The sequence below is a fragment of the Netta rufina genome (genome assembly GCF_964035555.1).
Source record: "Netta rufina genome assembly, chromosome: 4".
NCBI classification, from domain to species: Eukaryota; Metazoa; Chordata; class Aves; order Anseriformes; family Anatidae; genus Netta; species Netta rufina.
In genome coordinates this window covers 75,294,917-75,313,841 of record NC_140127.1, presented here as the reverse complement: position 1 = coordinate 75,313,841, position 18,925 = coordinate 75,294,917, and the positions used below count along the sequence as shown (strand labels likewise).

The 18,925-nt window shown below is 41.2% G+C and overlaps 1 protein-coding gene across 1 annotated transcript in view; it reads left to right on the top strand.

Annotated features, from left to right (window-relative positions):
* ALMS1 (ALMS1 centrosome and basal body associated protein) overlaps positions 1 to 18,925 on the top strand; it is a gene marked incomplete at its 5' end in the record, with an annotated part of 69,165 nt that overhangs the window by 28,660 nt on the left and 21,580 nt on the right. Inside the window, 6 exons of the mRNA XM_084286550.1 lie at positions 1,873 to 2,029; positions 3,642 to 5,183; positions 5,881 to 6,011; positions 12,776 to 14,525; positions 15,629 to 15,754; positions 17,466 to 17,636. Coding sequence (XP_084142676.1) covers positions 1,873 to 2,029; positions 3,642 to 5,183; positions 5,881 to 6,011; positions 12,776 to 14,525; positions 15,629 to 15,754; positions 17,466 to 17,636 — 3,877 coding nt within the window. The remainder of the gene's footprint in view (positions 1 to 1,872; positions 2,030 to 3,641; positions 5,184 to 5,880; positions 6,012 to 12,775; positions 14,526 to 15,628; positions 15,755 to 17,465; positions 17,637 to 18,925) is intronic.

Genomic DNA, 18,925 nt, shown 5'->3' with positions numbered 1-18,925 from the left:
TAACGTTTAATGATATAATGATAATGAAGAAATTTTACCTCGATAGCATTTTTTTATTTAATACGTTATTCAATTATATATACACATGCACTATACAATTACAAATAGTGCTTGTGTGCATTTGGTCTGTATTTTTCTATACAGAAAAGGAAAAAAAGGCATACGTTTTATGCCATATTTACTATGGAGTGACTTATTGCTTTAGCTACATTAGTAAAACTAAGTCTTGGTTGTAGATAGAACTTGATTTCATCCCTAGCCCAGTGTGGGTGTGGGTTTATTCCCTATAGCAAGATCACCAAAATTATTTCATGACTGTTTTGAACCAGCTCTGGCAGAAGGGTTCACAACTCTTTGCTTTGAAGACTGGCCCATAATGAACTTTTCCTTCAGAGTGAGGAACTTTCCTGCTGTCTGGTTTAAATTTCAAAGTCTGATCATGTTAAGCTGTCTGTGCTGAACCCAGTTGGGAAGAAAAAGGTGGCGTCAAAAAAGGCTTTTTAAAGTAAATCAACAGCAAGAGGAGGTCTGAGGAAGACACTGGGCTGATACTTGATGCAGATGGGCACCTGGTAAGTAAGGATGAGGAAAAGGAGGAGGCATTTAATGCCTTTCTTGCCTCACTGATTAAAAGTAATGACATCTTGTGCTGCCCAGTCCACTGAGTTGAAGGACCGTGACGGGGGAGCAGCAACTCCCCGTCTGTGGTCACTGAATTGTAAGGGAATCATTTTATCAGCTCAACATTCGTAAGTGCATGGGGTTTGACAGGATTCATGCCAAATTGCTGAAGGAGTTGGAGGATGTTACAGCTGGACCCCTCTCAGCCATTTACCAAAGGTCATGGGAGTCTGGGGAGGTCCTGGCTGACTGGAGGCCGGCCAATGCTATACACATCTACAAAAAGGGCATGAGAGAAGACCCAGGGAGCTACAGACCTCTTAGTTTAACCTTAGTTCCTAGAGAAGTTATGGAGAAGATTGTCCTGGGTGCTACTAAAAGACATTTAAAGAACAAAGCTGTTACTGGGTGTAGTCACCGTGGGCTCGTGAAGGGAAAGTCTTGTCTAATTTGATTTCCTTTTGCACCAAGGTCATCCACCTTGTGGATGAAGGCAAGGCATTAAATTTCGTCTTTCTGGATTTTAGTTAGGCCAGGGATGATGTCTCCGATGGTGTCCTTATGGGCCAGCTCAGCAGGAAGGGACCTGAGGGGAAAGCACACGTTGGGGTGCATCAAAAATGACTTATCCAGTCAAAAGAGGTCATTTTGCTGCTTTCTTCAATGTTGGTGCAGCCTCACCTTGAATGTTGCTTGCAGCTCTGGGCTCCACAACATAAAAAAAAGATGTGAAGGTCCCTGAAAGTGTCCAGAGGAGGGCAGCAAAGCTGGAGAAAGGGCTGGGAGGCATGTCCTGTGAGGAGAGGCTGAGGATGCTGAGGTGTTTTATGTGGAGCAGAGGAGGCTGAGAGGCGACCTCGTTGCTCTCTGCAACTCCCTGAGGAGGGGAAGCACTGAGGGAGATGCTGGAAACCAGTGGCAGGATGCATGGGAGTTGCTCTGAGGAGGGTCAGATTGGATATTCAGTAAAATTTCTTTACTGTGAGGGTGGTCAGACACTGGCACAGGCTTCCTAGAGGGGTGGTTGGTGCCTGTCAGTGTTCAAAAAGCATTTGGAAGCTGCCCACATTAATATGCTTTAACTTTTGGGTAGCCCTGCAGTGGGCAGGCAGTTGGACTCGATGATCTCTGTGGGCCTTTTCCAACTCATCTGCTCTATTCTGTTCTAAGATGATGAAGAGAAAACGTGCAATTCGGAATCCATTAACGTTCCCTAAGAGTGCCTTGTGTGTTCCTTATTTCTTTTGTCAGATATACCTTCGCAACCTCGGCATTGATCAGTCACCTGGAACTATACTGATGCCGTTTGTGCCCCGAGGACCCATCAGGGAAGTTGAATTTTCCCCTTCAGAGCTCAGAACGCTGAAGGACTCCACGGACACGCTGGCGAGGACCCAGCAGCCCCAAGGTATGTGGGAGGGGAAGGTCTCGTGATGTGCAAACCTTGGAGAACACAGAACTTCAGATACACCTGTGAGGTTGTTCGTGGTCTGGCAGTGTCAAACGTGTTTCTTCTTTGATGCTCTGCATCATTCATATGATTTGATCTCAGATGTGAGATATTTGAACTGGAAAAATAAGCATTAAAACCATTGGAAGTGTGCATTTTCACTAAGAAATTCAGGCTGTATGGCATCTAGCCAGTGTGGTACCAGTTATCTTTATTTCTCTTTTCATAACATTTCTTAAGAAGCAAATGTTTTGTATCTAAAGGTTAAAGAAGTGTTGCAGAATGTTTTCTTTCTGTGAGAGTAGTAAGTCTTGGTTTATTTTTCTCCCCAAGGCTTCCTTGGCTTGTTCAGGGTGACAAAATTTGTACACACTTCAAAACTGACCTGATCGGTTCATGAATCAGCCTATCTCAACATAAAAAATGTATGGATAACGACCTTAATAAGTGTTGACTCATTTATATATGAAAAACAGCATGTTCAGTTTGGGTTAAGAAGTCCTTCAGTGGCATGCCCATGTAGTATCTCATTTAAATGTTAAAGTGGGTATTTTTCTTAGGATGCACTCTTATGGCATTTGCATCTTGTACTCGGTGGGGAAGAGCAGATCTGCAGCCGCTTCACTAGTACCTGCCTAACCCTTGGAATATCTGAGAGTTTTCAAGTGCTTTGTGCTGACCTGCGTTTCTGATCTGAAGAGATTAAATGCATCTTTTTCTTAAGCCTGTTGGGCTTGCTTATTTTTCTCTTTTTTTTCTTTCTGTAAACATTATGGGAGGCTTGGCAACTGAAACACTTGGCAATAGGTACGGGGGCAATGTTGTCTGGGCTAAGTGTACTTGAAAATGTCAGTGGTTGGGACATGAAACAAAACTGTGTTTGAAACCAACAAAATGGACTCGATGATCCTTGTGGGTCCTTTCCAAATTGGGGTATTCTATGATTCTAAATTTCCTGTTGGTAGGCATACTAGGGAGCTGGCTTTTCGCAGTTGTGCGTACCTCCCAGCGTGGATTTAAGAACACTATTTACATTTCAGTTCATTTCTGTAAAGCAATTAGACATTACATATCCAAATGCTGAGTGTAATGCCAAATGTGCATCCCGTCTGCTTTTGGACTTTTCCAAACATTAGTAGGAAACAAGCTTATCTGTAGTATTTTGGAAATACTGTCCCGCAGCACTCTTGTTTCTTGCAGGGATGCTTTTATGATCTAAGGATTCATTTGAACGTAGAGTCACCACTATGTCGCTTATCTAAGAACAATTATTTAAAATGTACAATAACCATTTATTTAAATGCAAGTTATTTAAGTCAGTTTCTGTAGTTCCTTTGATATTTATCCAAAATGGTTTAACGGATTTCTTCCAGTAGATAATTTTCATGGAGTTGTTAGTCCAAGTCTCATTCTAAAAACGCTTTTCCTGAACGCCTTCCAATATTTGTAATTCTTCTCTTCCTGTACAAGAAGGGAAGAATTAGTCCCTCTTGTATAAGAAAAAAGTACTCTTTACTTATTTGGCTGTTTCTTGGAGCCCCAAATTTAAGTATCTTCTCTTTCTTTGTAGGTGAATTTCTGGCAGCAGTTGAAGTGACACAAACAAGTTTGACCTCTGGCACTTCCACTGTCAGTATTTCTATACCAATGAATTCAGCGGTTGGCTCTGATATTCTGTCGCCTAGTGAACTCTCTCCCAACTTCTCCAGATCTTTTGGAGACAAACCCATGAGTCCGTGCCACCAAGTGGAGATAACTGCTCCACTTTCCACACACCAGGAGGCAGAACATTCAGCTGTCTCCAAGGTAGCTGAACCAGACCAGCACCTGCAGACTGTTTCACCTGACTGCCATTCTGACACAGAGAGTCCCATGCTGGCTGCAAAACGTGTTCAGGATCTGCTAGTTAAAAATGAGTTGAAAGACGTGAGTAGCAGCTCACAGAGACGGACTGCCAGTTCTTTGGCTGGAGTGAAAGGTGAAATGGATGTTGAGAGAGGTTCACAAACATCGAGTACAGGTAGTGAGAGAGATAAGGGTCAGGAAAGAGATTCTCAGATTGGATCTGGTGCACTGCAAGAAATATGTAAGCTTTTGGCAGAGGCAGAGGTTATAGCTGGAAGCTGGTGTGACCCTGTCTTTTCCAGTGCCTCTTCTAGAGAAACTGGCGAGTCTTCCTCAGTGCTGATTAAAAAGGAGGATGGCCCTAAAGATTCTGTGTTGGAGAAAGACAGTGTCCTTTGGTTTCAGAAGATACTGTCACAAGGTGAGACTATGACCCAAAGAAATATGCAAGAAGAGGGATCGGTAATAAAGCCTCTGGATTCCCACAAAGGCAATTTAAGATGGAGAAGTTCTTCTGATGTCAATTTGCGTAGCAGTGAAGAGATGATAAAGGAGATGACCAAAGAGTTTAGGATGGGGAGGTCTGCAGGAAGGTCTGAGCCAGAAGGCTGTAGCAGCGTAACTACAGACAGAAATCAACCTGGTGTTGTGGCTGTTGCACAAAGCAATGCAAGTAGCAAACTCAGCGCTGAAAGAACTTCAGAGCTGGGGAATCCTTCTTCATCTGAGCCTCTCGGCAGTGCTGCCAATGTTCCAGGAAGCTTCCAGAGCTTCTTGCCTAAAGCTAGTGTAGCTGGAAGCAAGGCAGGAGGCATGCAAGAGAGCGATGGCAGTAGCAGTGGAGATTCCCTTTCTGCCCGTGTCAAAAGTCTGCTGAGGAATCCGTCTTCAGTGCCTCTAGACAACGTCACTGATGTCGCAGGAGGTTTCCAGAGCATGTTGTCAAAAGCCAGCACAGCTGGAAGCAAGGCAGGAGGCATGCAAGAGAGCGATGGCAGTAGCAGTGGAGATTCCCTTGCTGCCCATGTCAAAAGCCTGCTGAGGAATCCTCCTTCAGAGCCTCGAGGCAGCATCACTGACGTCCCAGGAGGCTTCCAGAGCATGTTGTCAAAAGCAAGTGTAGCTGGAAGCAAGGCAGGAGGCATGCAAGAGAGCGATGGCAGTAGCAGTGGAGACTCGCTGGCAGCCCGTGTCAAAAGCTTGCTGAGAAGTGGATCACCTGCGACACAAGTTCTGAGCATGGATGAAGAGGAGAGGAAAGCACGAGGTAATGAAATAGCTCAGCTGTGTTCTAGCAAGTGTTATATCAGAATGGCAAACCTTTAATTTGTTTAATATGTTTATTGGATTGCATTGAAATGCTTTTGAAATGAAGAAATATGGGCATAGGGGGACCTCTAAGTTTGTCTGAGTCTTTTCCACTGGTTTTAAAGGCTCATGCCACATCTGACATCATGTTGCTGATATCACATACCACATTATGTTGCTTCTGGTAAGCTTTAATGGGACAAGGCTTAACAATGAATGTCTTTGTCTTCTTACGTAGGATGACAGAATAGGATAGAATTGTATTTTACCAGTTTGGACGCTTCTTTTGCCTAAACTGTTATTGTGGTTTTGTCCACATAGCTATTAGAAATGTGCTACTTTAATTGGGAAGGGATTGTGTAAGAGTGTTGGCTTGAGCCTGAGGCTGTAAAAATGACAGAACCAGGCAGTGGGTCCTGGATCCATTTTTCCAAACAAATACTCAAAAGGTCCATTTTGAATCATATTCCCGGTCAGTCTGTCCAGGAGTGTGTTTCATATGTTCAAACCACCGTATTTGATACTAATCTTCGTTTCCTTTGTTGTAATAGTTAGAAATGCATAGCATAGTTAGGATTTTAAATTATAAAACTGTTGCTGTAAGTGATGAGCAAAAAAGAGAAGTAATCATTCTGTTTTATGTCCTTTTCGTGTAGCATGGGTGAAGCTAAAGCTGGCCAGCCGATCTCAGGAATCTGTGTCAGACTTGAATGAAGAGGACCGCCAAAGAATCGAGGAGATAAAGGCAGAGCTGCTCCTGAGTGCCAAGAAATCTGGACTAACCAAGGTACGAAAGAGAAACAGCTGCTCTGGAGATTTTGTGCGTCTTCCCTTCCAGCATACAGTGATGAATTATATTTCTCTGACGTTTTTGAAGACTGGTGGATAAGCAGGGAGAGGTTTGCAGACTAATGAGAACTTTGTTTAGTGGTTAAGTTTGTTTCTTCTTTGGGCATGGCTTAGTCAGGACCAGCTGTAGCACATCCTGTTTTTTTTTTTCCTGTTTTTTCTTTTTCCCAGCTGATAGTTGGATATCTTAGGGGCGGTGCTAATACATAACTGAAGATGCTCTGGAGGGAGGTGTGATGATCTTTAAGGTCCCTTCCAACCCAAACCATTCTATGATTCTAAGGTATGAAGCAGAGAGGCACGGTCAGTTATGATGTGATGGGAGAAATGCACAGAGCTCGTGATCCCATTAGGATTAACGAGTTTTGCTTTTCACAGAACATTTGCATTTGTCGACAGTGCCTTGTAAACTCCTCCTTTTGTGGATGAAGGATGTTGTACAAGATGACTGGACATGAGATAATGTTGTCATGCTTTTAGTGGGTGTCTGTGTGTCCCAAGGTAGGCCACTATTCTTAGAGGGCATTTTAACAAAAGAACAAACTGGAAAAATGTGGAGGTGTTCGTGTAAGATGAGTAGGAGATGGATGATCTTTTAATGCAGTGCAGGATATAATGCACTGAGTTACTAGAAGAGAGACTGGATAATTAGGCAGAACTGAAGGGGCAGTTTCTGAGGAGAATATAGAAACGTTGCATGTGAAAACGCAGTCATTACCTGTCCTTAATCTGGTGTTCCAGACAACCACAGAATCACAGAATGGTTTGGGTTGGAAGGGACCTTAAACATCACACAATTCCAACCCTCTGCCATGAGTAGGGACGCCTCCCACTAGACCAGGTTGCTCAAAGCCTCATCCAACCTGGTCTTGAACACTTCCAAGGACGGGACAAATGTATTTAGCTTTAGTGATGTCTTCTGTGTGTGTTTTTTTTTTTTTTTCTGCAAACTGACTACATGCCAGGAAAAACAGTAGTTTAGGGTAAGGGGGAGAGTATGATTCATGTGTAGCCCGTATTTGCGTTTGTAGTTTTTTTGGCAAGAGCAGTGTTGGTAATAGAGACATCAGCTTCAAAAAAGCATCAGACGAAACTTCAGTTACTCAGGTATTGATGTAATCTTTGAGCCTGAAAAAAAAAAAAAAAAAAAAAGGAAAATAAATTCAACAACTTTATTTATTTTTGGAATTTGAGACAAGAGGCTCTTCCCACTTTTAAAATAAAAATAATAATTAAAACAACAACAACAACAAAAACACAAATGTCTGCTCATCAAAAACTAGAGGCTCTGGAGATTTTTATTTATTTATTTTTTTTTTAGTTCTTGCTAGGCCACAGCTTTGTCCTTAATGGAACCAAATAGTTCTACCTTTATGAGACTTAGCGTTGGCTATGAATTGTTTTGTTCCAATGTAGAATAAGGAAAAAAAAATATAATTGTTTTGTAAGCCAAGACTCCAAGAAATTACTTTTGGCTTAACAACAACGCTTTCTGCTTTGATTTTGGAAGCATTTTTTACTGCACAATAGCTTTAATTGGAGATCAAAAGTAGTTTTGAATTTGCAGAACGAAGGTAGATGCTTTTTTTTTTTCTTTTTTGTTATACTTGAGATAAATGTTCGTTTCCCTCCAAGGAAAACAATGTCACTGAAAAATCCAGATTGTTGAAAATAAAACTATTTAACTGAAAAAAATGCAGCCAGTTTTATTGCTGACAAAATAATCTACTATAAATTTAATGGAAACCGTTCTGTAAAATACCTCCTGAATTTACAGAGCGAAGCTGGCAATGTGTTGACTCAAAAAGAACAGAAAAATGACTATGAAAAGATATTTTCCTTCTCCTAAACTTTAAAGACTATGAATGGCAAACTGTTCCTAGCACTCATGCAAACAATTCTTTCATCAGATCGTCATTTTTATTTAGTCCTTCTATGCAGGCTTATGACAAATATTCTTTTTTAGAAAGTTTATATGCTGCCTCTCATTTTTCATAGGTGAAAGCTCAAGAAATGTACCGCTGTGATATTTTATTGTTTCTAGCAGGAAAGATGAGAAGCTTGTCTGCAAAAAAGAAAATGCAAGTAAAGAGCAGGACAGCTTGGGAGAGTTTTTCTCAGGGATCATCTGAGTATTGCTCTGTTTTACGTTTGGGATAACGTCTGATCGATTGCTGTTTGTCATTTGTGGTGTGTTAAATAACAGATGCTCTAAAAAAGAAAAAGCAGAAGGGTTTCTCAAGTTCCAGCTGAGCAGAGTGTTTTAAGGAGGTGCTTGGGACATACGCAAACGAACAGGCTTCAAACATGCATTGAAGTGCTCAGCTGAATACTGCCCCCGGAAAGGAGCACTCTATATAAAAATGACATTTAATTTTGAAGATGCATTTCTAATAGCAAGCAACCCTCATGACTGTAACTCAGAATCTGAATTGTTTTCTTTGCTTTCTCTTCCGTAAAACTGACAAACCCTGCCCTGTGCATCTGTTTTCTGTGCACTTTATTGGTGGCATCCTCCTGTCCATTTTATAGCTCTTCCATTACACACAAGGTGAGAAATCCTCTACTCGTGGTTATAAACACTAAATCTTGGCAGGGCTGTTTGGGGATAGATGGCAAACATGGGACTTGTAGAATACAGCTTATTTCCTAAATTTCATACTGGCTCCATTTCCAGTCGACTCTTGCTAAGGGTCTTAGCTTGCCCTTTAAGGGAAGGGGAGGTGCAGGACATTGGGCTTCTTTAGGAGAGTGATTTATTGGATTTATTCACTGTGAATGTTGTGTGAAGGGGCCTAGGAAATGTTAAATTTTAGGTTGTATGGAGGTAAGACTCGTGACACTTCGGATCACGAGTGTCTATATAATTTCTATATCTGTAGCCAGATGGGAAAATCTGAAGACTTGCAGGTGCTGTTCTGTTCCACATGTATTGTCTTTCAAATTTAACTTTCTGCCTGTGCCTTTTGAATATGTGCAGTTCTTTCTGTGCCCCCTCATTTGGTCTGAGGGGTTCTGAGATTCAGTTAGATGTAAGTGAATTTCAGCATACCAACCCCATGATTTTTTCCATGTAAATTTAGGATCTTATTACTCAACCTATATTCATGTGGATGCCACGTAGCTATTCCTTGATTTACCTAAGAGTATTCTCCCTTTGCATTCTGTATTCTTCCACGATATACTGTATTTTTCCACTCCTTGTTCTTACTTGCTTTTTCAGGAAGTTCACGGAGTTGTAGCTATAAATTTGCACTGCATTCTCTTGTGGATCATATGCCGTACAGATCTTTTTTGGAAAGATGACACATAACAAGCACAATAAAACATGTGAAAGGCTTGGGAAGATGAGTTTATAGCAACTTCTGTGCTTGCTTTTAGTAGGAGTTGATGTGTTCAGGCAGTTGAACTGGTACGTGGCTCAGGGAAGAGATGGGCTCAGGAGCAGCCCTGTGGTGGTACAGAACTGCCCCGTGTCCTTGCACACTTCTACACCCCTTTATCATCCCTCCCAGCCACAGAAAGTCCAGGGAGTCAAATAAACTAATGCACTTCCTTAAAATAGGTAAGGCCACAGAAAAGTACTGCTTTGGGAGAGTAATCCTAGCCTTTCGGATGCGCTACTGCACTCCAGGGATTTTGATGTCAATTTTGGATGCTGATGAAACTGTTTGTCTTGTCTTGCTGTTCCCAGCTAACCACGATATTGATGTTAAACCAATCCGTCAGAAAAAGATGGGCTGGGATAATGGAAGAGGGAGCTGCTGTCTAGCATGGCGTGTGAATCGTGGGTTGGTATTTTACGTCAGGAGGGGGAAATACGAGTATGATACCAGGTTTAGTTCAAACCTAATTAAGTGAGACGAATCTCCGTGGATAAAAAGTCACTCTGGAATTGCTGCAGCTGTTTGTAAAAACCAGTGTTTCCTTTGTTTTGTTACTGCCCTTAACCAAAGGTGCCCTCTGTGCAGCTGAGCAGTTAGCAGATCAGGTGAGCAGTTGCCTTAGTTTGCTTCAGGGCAAAGTCTGTTTTGATCAACGCTGACAGGAAAAAAAAAACACTACTGTGAATGGTAACGTAAGTTTTTTTTCAGTTATACTTGCAAGAATTTATCTTTGTGCTCTTAGATGAACAGGTTTTCCGCGTGCATCTGGGAGCGTGGTGTTTTATTCACTTGCTTGTAGTGTGATCTCGGGGTCCTTGCATTTCTTTTCTTCCAAACTGCCTTCTTAATGCCAGTCAGGTAAGTTGCTGCAGAGATGAGCTGCTGCTGTAATGAGAAAAGCCTTAGAAACAAAGGTCCTGCCGCAGAGGGAGGATCACATTTTATTTGTCCATCTGGTTGATCTCTAAGTCCCTGCAGATGATGAATGTTCCTTGTTAGTGGCTGTGCTTTGTAATGAGAATTAAAAGCATATTCAAACTTCACTGATGTATTTAGACACGGCTGTTTCTGTGTTGTTTGGCAAGTACACTTGCAGATCCCTTTCTACCTTCTTGCTCTGTGTGGTATGTTTAATGATTTGTCTGCAAAAGGTGTAGAGAACTCAGGTTTCAGTTTGAGATGCCAGAAGGCAGCACAGGTTCCTTAGAAAGCAGAGGCTGTAACTGAGGAGCACACCCTGGGAATTGTCCCATTAACTGCTGTGTCAGTTTTCTGCCTCATTAACAGGAGCTGAAAAGCAACACCATCTGAGGAGGAGACTACATAACGAGTAGGGTGCAGGTTTTTTGACTGATTCTGCTGTTGGGCTATAGCCTATGTTGCTTTAATTTTATTTACTTACTATAATTTGCTGTTGATTGCTGATGGTGGAGCTGTTTAGATGGTGGCAGTGGACCTCGAGGTACAGGACAATATGAAGCAATGAAGGCAGAAGATACGGTTGGTAAAATTGGGCAAGAAAACCAGGAAAAAAAAAGTTAGTTATTAGTTTCAGTTCCTTAAATGATAACATATGATGAATACATGATAAATAATAATAAACAAATAACTTGAGACTCAGAATTTTATAGCGTTGTGTAAAATACATGCCAGAGATGCCTGAATATGGGTAACCAAACAGTCAAGTCCTAAATGTAGTGGCTGTGATACTGGGGTGTGATATGGATGTGGGACAATTTTCAGACAAAGATGTAAACGTAATTTAGCCCAGAATTTATGAACAAGGGCAACTGACAGCAGGCATCCTTGGTTTTGGCTGGATTAGTGCCTTACCTGTTGCTAGGATTTCCTTATGCTGTTTGCAGTGTCCAGCAGTTTCAGCAGCTTTCCAAAAGAGGGGAGGAAAAAAAAAAAAATATTTGTGGCAAATGTGTCTGTTTTGATGGGAGAATGAAAACAATCTGCACCTGAAAATTAGGAAGTTCTCACAAGTTATCATTTGCCTTAAAGAGTAAATGAAAGGTCTGATTGTTTCCAGTCATATTTTAATTACTGTCAGCAGTGGGTGGTGACCATAAAAAGATTTATTGTAGCTCTTCTCTGGGAAGTTGGCATGCTTATTTTAGAGGAAAACAAAAATATCAATTATGGATAATGAAAGCTTTTCTAATTAAATATTTTCTCATGCTTTTTAAAGAACATCTCTGTTTTTAAAGAACATTTCTTCTTGTTTTGTCACTGAGTTCCTTTCACTTTAGTTATGCTTCATGAATACTAGAATCAAACAACTTAAGTGTGAGGGAAAACCTTTAATATAAAGTTCTACTTTATGTTGTGATAGTTATGACATAGCAAAACGTCAGATTCCAGAGCATCCCTGTAACCTTAAAATGTCACAACGTGGAGATTGGACTCTGCTCCAAACAAAACTATTTTCAGTTGCTATAACTGATTTCTTGGAGGCTGCCAGCATTGAACATCGTGTACTTGGTTAAGGCTTGAGCACTTGTAACTGGAAATTAACGTGGGGGGCTTTGCACTGTGGTTTGTTTTTCATGGAGCCATGGAGGGACACCTTTCATCAGGATCTTAAAGGTAGTTAAAACTGATGTATAAATCTCCATCCTTGGAAATCTGTGAAATTTGATAAGTCCCTCAGCAACCTGTTGGGAGGTTGAATTTATTCTGCTTTGAGCAGATCAGACTGGAGACCTCCAGTGGTCTCTTCTAACCTAAGTGCTTCTGTGATTGTGTATCTAACTGGTTATCTTTTTAAGGATTAAAATAGCACTGAAATCCCAAAGCTATAGTGATGTGTGTGTGTGTATAAATCACTTTGAAGTTAGCGAACAAATATGCATTCAAAGGGTAGTAATTTTTCCTAGTATGTTTTGAAGTAGGTAAGTATGGTAGGTGTTCAACTGTGTATGAAAAAAACTCATAAAAACTCAAAAAGGTAGAAATGTTTGATGTTATAACAAGCATCAGAGGCGACATCTGCAATACAACTTTATAGCATACAAAACTAAAAGGTTCTAACTCTGTTAGTTAGGATAATTAAGTTGCAAATACTTCTCAACATCACTCACTGGTAAAAAGAATAAAACTGTTAGCTGATTTGCTAGCACTTAAAATAAAACCAATTTTTAATTAGTTGCATAAAAAAGATGAGTTCCAAGGAAAGTGTGTGCTCATTTATAATTACAGACTCTTGATTACTGATAGCACTGCTCTTTCTCTGAATTCTGAAATCCTGATGTTGGTGAGGACAGAAAGCCATCCACGTAACCTATATCAATTCTTCTGTGTTTTTCAGGGTGCACGGAGTTGCAGTTTGGAAGCTGCTTCTGGCTATGGCTGTAATCAGAAACAGGACGTAGACTATTTCAAAGCTTTGAGTGACAAAAGATGTCATGCTGACAGCCAAACACAAGCCTCCAGGACTAAGGAGCTTTTAGAGTCGAGCTTACAAGAAGTTGTGCCTTTATACAGAGCTAATCCTCCTGATCCTTGCCTTCTGAAGGATACACCCTTTAAATCTCTGAATGCTGTTCAAACGCCTGTCTGCAGCCAGCGTCAGCCAGTTGCAAGCAGTCATTCTGCTGGCATCGTTGGGCTTCACTCCCCAGTGCAGAAGGAACGGGACAGATGTGTGGTGAGGTCTGCAGCTGCTTCTGATGCGCAGACAGAAGTCCATTTGCCAGCTCAGAAGAAGCTGTCTTTTCCAAAATGTTCCGAAGAGATGTCTAAGCAAATTACCTCTATCACCTTTTCATCCCGAAAACGTTTCCAGTCACCTCTGACTTCCATGGCACTCAGTGGCAGTCTTAATGGAGATGCTCTCGATGGGTTAATGCCTTTGGAGGTTGGTTCTGCTAGTGCTGAGGAACAGAGCCATGGCAAGCAATACTGGGAAAGATCTAAGGCTTGTCCTCCTTCAAGTCCAGTTCTCTCTGGCTCACAGTCTAATGAGATGGCATTTGCTGCTGACAGAGCCAGGTTTCATCATGTCTCTGCTGGCAGTGACAGAGCTGGAGCTTATCGAGAAGCAGACTGTTTGTCAGAGCAGGATTCTGTAGGCATCCGTGCTGATGAGAGGCAGACCCTTAGTGCAAAAAATCCTGACATTCTGTCTGAAGATGTGACTGAATTGGGCAGGCGTGGTGCCAAAATCCTGGGGCTAGACTCTGCTGCAGGATTCAGCCAAGGTACGAGTGGGCTTTGTGAACCCCCTTCTGTAACCTCTGACCAGCAGGAGGAGAGCAGCCCTCCTGGCCACATCCAGGTGTGTGAGAGCTTAGAGGGTTCCCGTCCAGCCGTACAAACTGACTTGCTGAAGGGCCACGTTAAGGTGTTGGAAGAAGAGCAACGTCCTTCTGATGCAGTGCCTCTCGTTCAGAAAAAGGCTCCCGGAGAGCAAACCGGTGCGTCTCGCCATTCACCTCCAGATGAGGTTTTATCCACCGTATCTGTGTCTCCATCACCAATTAAGAAAGCGCTGTCTTGTGTCCACATAACTCTTTCCCCAAAATGTCCTAACTCAGAGCCGCACAGGGACTTGGATGCTGCACATGAGATGAGATTGGGGGATAAACCTGAAGTCAATACCCTACCGGTGCCTTTAAAAACTCCCCAAGCTTTATTAGAAGCTGTTTCGGAGTTCCCAACTGCTGCCCTTATTCCAGAAGATCAGAGAGGTTCATCTTTCCCCATGCCAGTGTCTTCAGCAGGTCGCTGCCTGGTGCTTTCTTCTTTTCCGAGCACAGCAGCCCAAGAGCTGCCTCCGCAAGGCAGTGAGAGTCTGCAGGCTGTGGGTTCAGGGGGATGTGACCTGAAGAACATCTGCAACTCCGTAGCTCCTGCAGAAACTGGGAAAAGTACCTCTGATGCCACCACCCAGATAACAACAGAAAGTCCTGAAAAAACCACCTTTTCAGCAGAAATTTATGTTAATTCACAAGACGGCGAAAATACTACCCATCAGTCGTCTCTCCAGAAAACACGTGAATTTCCCCCAAACACAACTTCAGCTCTTAACAAAATTTCCTCTTTCCCAAGGCAGGGTGGTGAGCAAATCAGTGTCTTATATGCTTGTGTAGTCTTCCATCTGTTCAAGTTTGAGGTATTTATGGGTAGTGAAACCAAAAACAGAACCCCAGCTTTTTGTGAAAGTAAAAATCTTGAGATAATTCTAATATTGATATTTACAGGTCATACAAAATGAACCTTTACACTGGGGATTTACAGTTTTGTTGGTAGGGAGCTGTATCAAGGCAGTCGTGGTTCAGTTCAAGTTTATCAGGAACCAAATTTGTTGGAGACAGGCTTTGTTCAGGAAAAAATCCTGGTTTTGTTTCTGGGTAATTTGATTTGGTTCACTGCTTACAGCTTAAAAAGATCAGTGGTTGAATGAAAGCTAAGAGAAAAATGTGCCCATTGCTATTTTAGAATGAAATGCAGAATAAAAGAGAAGATGCAGGGCTTTTTAAAGCTTAACAGAGGAATATGGATGTTGCAGTGTGGTCTCACACACTGATGTTTTATACTAGAAAAACTGTACCAAAAAAATGTAGCGTTTGTGCTATTTTCCTGTGCTCTGGACTTTGTATCTCTATTGTCAAGGTGTTTAAAATAGGATAGTTGAGAACAGATTGCTTCGTGGCATCGGAGTGCAGAATATGCCAGCTATTCCCTTCTCTGTTAGATGTCAGCTAACGTTTTGGTCCAGACATTTGTGTGTGTTCTGTTGTAACAGCACTCTGTGTTTATTGACTCAAGAGACAGGTATCGATGCTCATTGTAAATGATTTCATTAACCGTGGGTCAATGGAGGCTCTGTGGATATACGAGTTGTATTTTTATTTTTTAAGCCAGCGTTTGTCACCCTAGTCACAAATTTAATAATTTAATATTGATCTTTGAGGAAAACCGTTGGCAAGTAAGCTATCTTTTCTATTTAATTGACAGTCAGTCTTCCAACCCATGGGTAGGTATTCATTAGATACTTAATAATTGCAATTTGTTTTCCTAAAGAATATGCTGTTTCTCCAGATTTACTGCAACGACCACCTTCTGTCTCCTTGCATCCTAATTTGTTACTTTTATCTTCAGCTGCATTAAAGGATTTAATCCTGATTTCTGTCAACTGCTTTGCTTTCCATCCCTGCAGATCAGCCGTTACTGCTGCCGTATAAACCTTCTGGAAGCACTGGGATGTATTATGTTCCTTATGTCAGAGCAGGATCCAAAATTTCTCCAGTTGGATCAGAAACGAGCGCTAAGAGCTCTCACTCAGGTACTTATTTGGCTTAGATCTTCCAATGTGAGATCGTAGTTATAGTTCATGGGTCAAAATATATCTATTTTGCATGCAGAATTATCTCAGTTTAGCTCAGAACTCTTTTGTCCTGCTAGTTTAGAGGAAGCGTGCTGATTTTCATAGAAAAATGTCTTTGTTCACATTCATGCCACTTTATAACACAAAGGTACACGAGTCCTGACTTAAGGTTATGGTCTGAATTAGACTATAGGCTAATTAGAGCTTGATAATTCTTTACTTTTCTCTGGGAGTTACAGTTTAGTTTTGGCTCCTTCATATCTCTGCCAGTTCTCCTTCCTTATAGTTTCTTTCTTTCTGTATTTTCTTTCTCTCTTTCTTTTTTTTCTTTAATTTGTTGTGTGTTCGTTCTGAAATACCAGGAAATACCACATGCATTTCTGATAATAGCTTTCTCAGTATTAAATGTCTTCCCTCCATTTTAGGGGATTCCAGTATAGAAACTTTCTATAAACATTGCAATTTGTAACTCTGGATTAAAATACAAGCTAACCTCTCACCTCCCATCCACCTATCTCTCAGTAAAACACACTTATTGTTTAGTAGAGAAAAGGATGATCTAGAATTAATCATCTTGTTTTTTTTAGTTCTCTTCTATGTGTAAAGAACACATCACTTAAGCTATATAGGTCTTATTTTCATGTTGTTTTCAGCCAGAGCTTTTTGACATCCAAAGCTATTTGTAGGTAAAATTAATATTATAAAGATGTCCAGTTCCCATCAGATGTGCCCCAGGGGAGCAGGTTGGTACAGCGGTGACAGTAAGTGCACAGGTTAGTCACTGCAGCCCCAAGCTGTGCTTGTGATTATTGTGTGTGTGTCCCTGGTCATTACCTCTTTTCCAGTCTGCCTCTTGTAGTATGGTCAGAAGAATGAGAGAAACAAATGTGATTTGAGTCTCGTTTTCTAAAAATATGCTAGATACAAAAATTCAGCATGCATACGAGACAGTGCAAGGTTCTAGAAAATGCACAGCAGAGTTAAAAATAAATAAATAAATAAACTAACAATAACAACTCAGCCAAATGGTAGTTTTTAAATGGGTTGCTTGGATTCTTAGCTCCCAAATAGTAGCTCAAGGAAACTGAGTAAGTCTGCTGAATGTAGCCAGGTGGTGTGGACGAAGATGATAAATCAGTTAGGGGCCATTTTCGGTTTCTAACATTAGGACGCAGCGATACAATACCAAGAACTATGCTCCTGTTGTCTTGAATTCCTGTTCAGAGGTTATACAGACGCACTCTTGCCTCCTAGCTGTTCTCCATGGCTATTCTGAGCTCAGAAAATAGGCATTTGCATCAGTCAGTGAAAACGTGCGGAATTTAATTTGAATCGGAGGGAGTCTGAAGTCCTGTGTCTGGCTTCCTAGCAGACTTGCCTAATGCTAATTTTCTTGTGTTCTTTTCTGCTCATTAGTAGAAGAGGTTAGGTTATCTGTGTCTCACGGAAGAACGTTGTCACCAAAGTTTGTGGAAAACAATCCTGCAGTGCCTGCTGCCTGTTAGTCATTGGATCTGCTCTCTAGGGATCATGATTGCTGGTTTCTGAATGTGCTGGTACTGATACTCGGATAATAGGCTTTCTTTCAGACATCTTTGTTGTCAAATTTCTGTATCTCTTCTTCGTTTTTTCACCTTTTGCTCGTAATTACTGCCCTGTCTTTCTGCAGGATCAAATGATGCTCTTCCATCAAGGTTTCCAGCAAATGTGCTTGGTTTAAGAGATGATAATCCTCCAGACAGTACGGCTATCAAGCATAAAGAAGGAAGCTACAGTAAGAGGGCGAAGCCCAAGCTAGCCTGGGCTGAAGAACAAATGATACCCATGGAGGCTGCCCCAGGTAGTTAATGTGGTGGTATTCTTTTATTTTTGTTTATTTTTTGTATGTATTTTAACACACAAGAATGAAATCACAACAAAAGAACTAGGATTTAGGATCCATTGTGTCTGGCCTTATGCTGTTGCTGATAGTCTCCTTGAAGATGCTAAATCTGATTCATTTTTTTCTGTTCTCCATCTCTCTGCTTCTCCCTGATTACCCAAATAGATAGAATCATGGATTCATTTAGGTTGGAAAAGACCTCTAAGATCATCTGGTCCAGCCTTTAACCTAGCACTGTGAAACATGGACATTTCTATTTGCTAGGATTCCAGTGGCTGCAGTGCTTATCAGGGCCTTTGTAAGATTATTTTTATTTTTTTTTTAAGGCACTTTATTAAGTTTGTGAAGTGCAAAGCTTTCTCTAAGTATGGAAAGGATGCAAATGCAGAAAATAATAGAAATTCTCTTGTAAATAAAAGCACGTGGGATGGCTCAGTGTATGGGGTAGATTTCTTCCTTCCCACAGATACTTTACATGACATCACAAGATACCAATGTATCTCTGTAATGCTGGTCTTTAACTGAGTTTTAATTTGATTTGACCAATGTCTTCCTTCCTCTCCTTCATTAGCCTTCTTGGATGGTGTTCCCGAGGGATGCAGGTCAGGGTTTATACTATAGCAGCCGACTTTAAGGCAATCTTGCATTGTTGGAATGCCAACAAAATGAAACTACTCTGAGCTAACCAATGGTTTTGCACCGTATCTCATGGTAGTAGCTAAAATTAGTCCTGATGGACTTTTAATTAGTCCTTTTGTACAAACCTCATGCTGCCATTATAAGTGTCTGATAAACTTCCTCAAGTCTGAGGAGGGATGAGGATTTTTGTTCAGTTTGGGAATTGCATCTTGTTCCTGGGCAGAAGCAACAGCAAACAGAAAATGGTGGCGTGGTTGCCATTTCAGCTCTGAATTCATCAGGGGAGGTGTTTATCACAGAGTACAGTTCTTGCAACATGTGCTAAGTTAAACAGAACGAGCAAATTGCAAGAAGGTAATATAACTATGGATACTAATATTGGGTGGGACCAGAATCACGTGAACAGCATAAAGGATGCTGGATGAGAGGGTTCCTGCTCTTATAGGCAGAGTCCCGTACGGTAATTTAGGGAACCCATTTATTTTTCCTAATACCATATAAACTCACCATATGAAGGTGTTTAATGGAATATGTTTTTGGAATGCATTCCATTAAAGGCATTATTAAATTCCATTAAATAATCTTACTTCAGTATGATTATTTTTGTT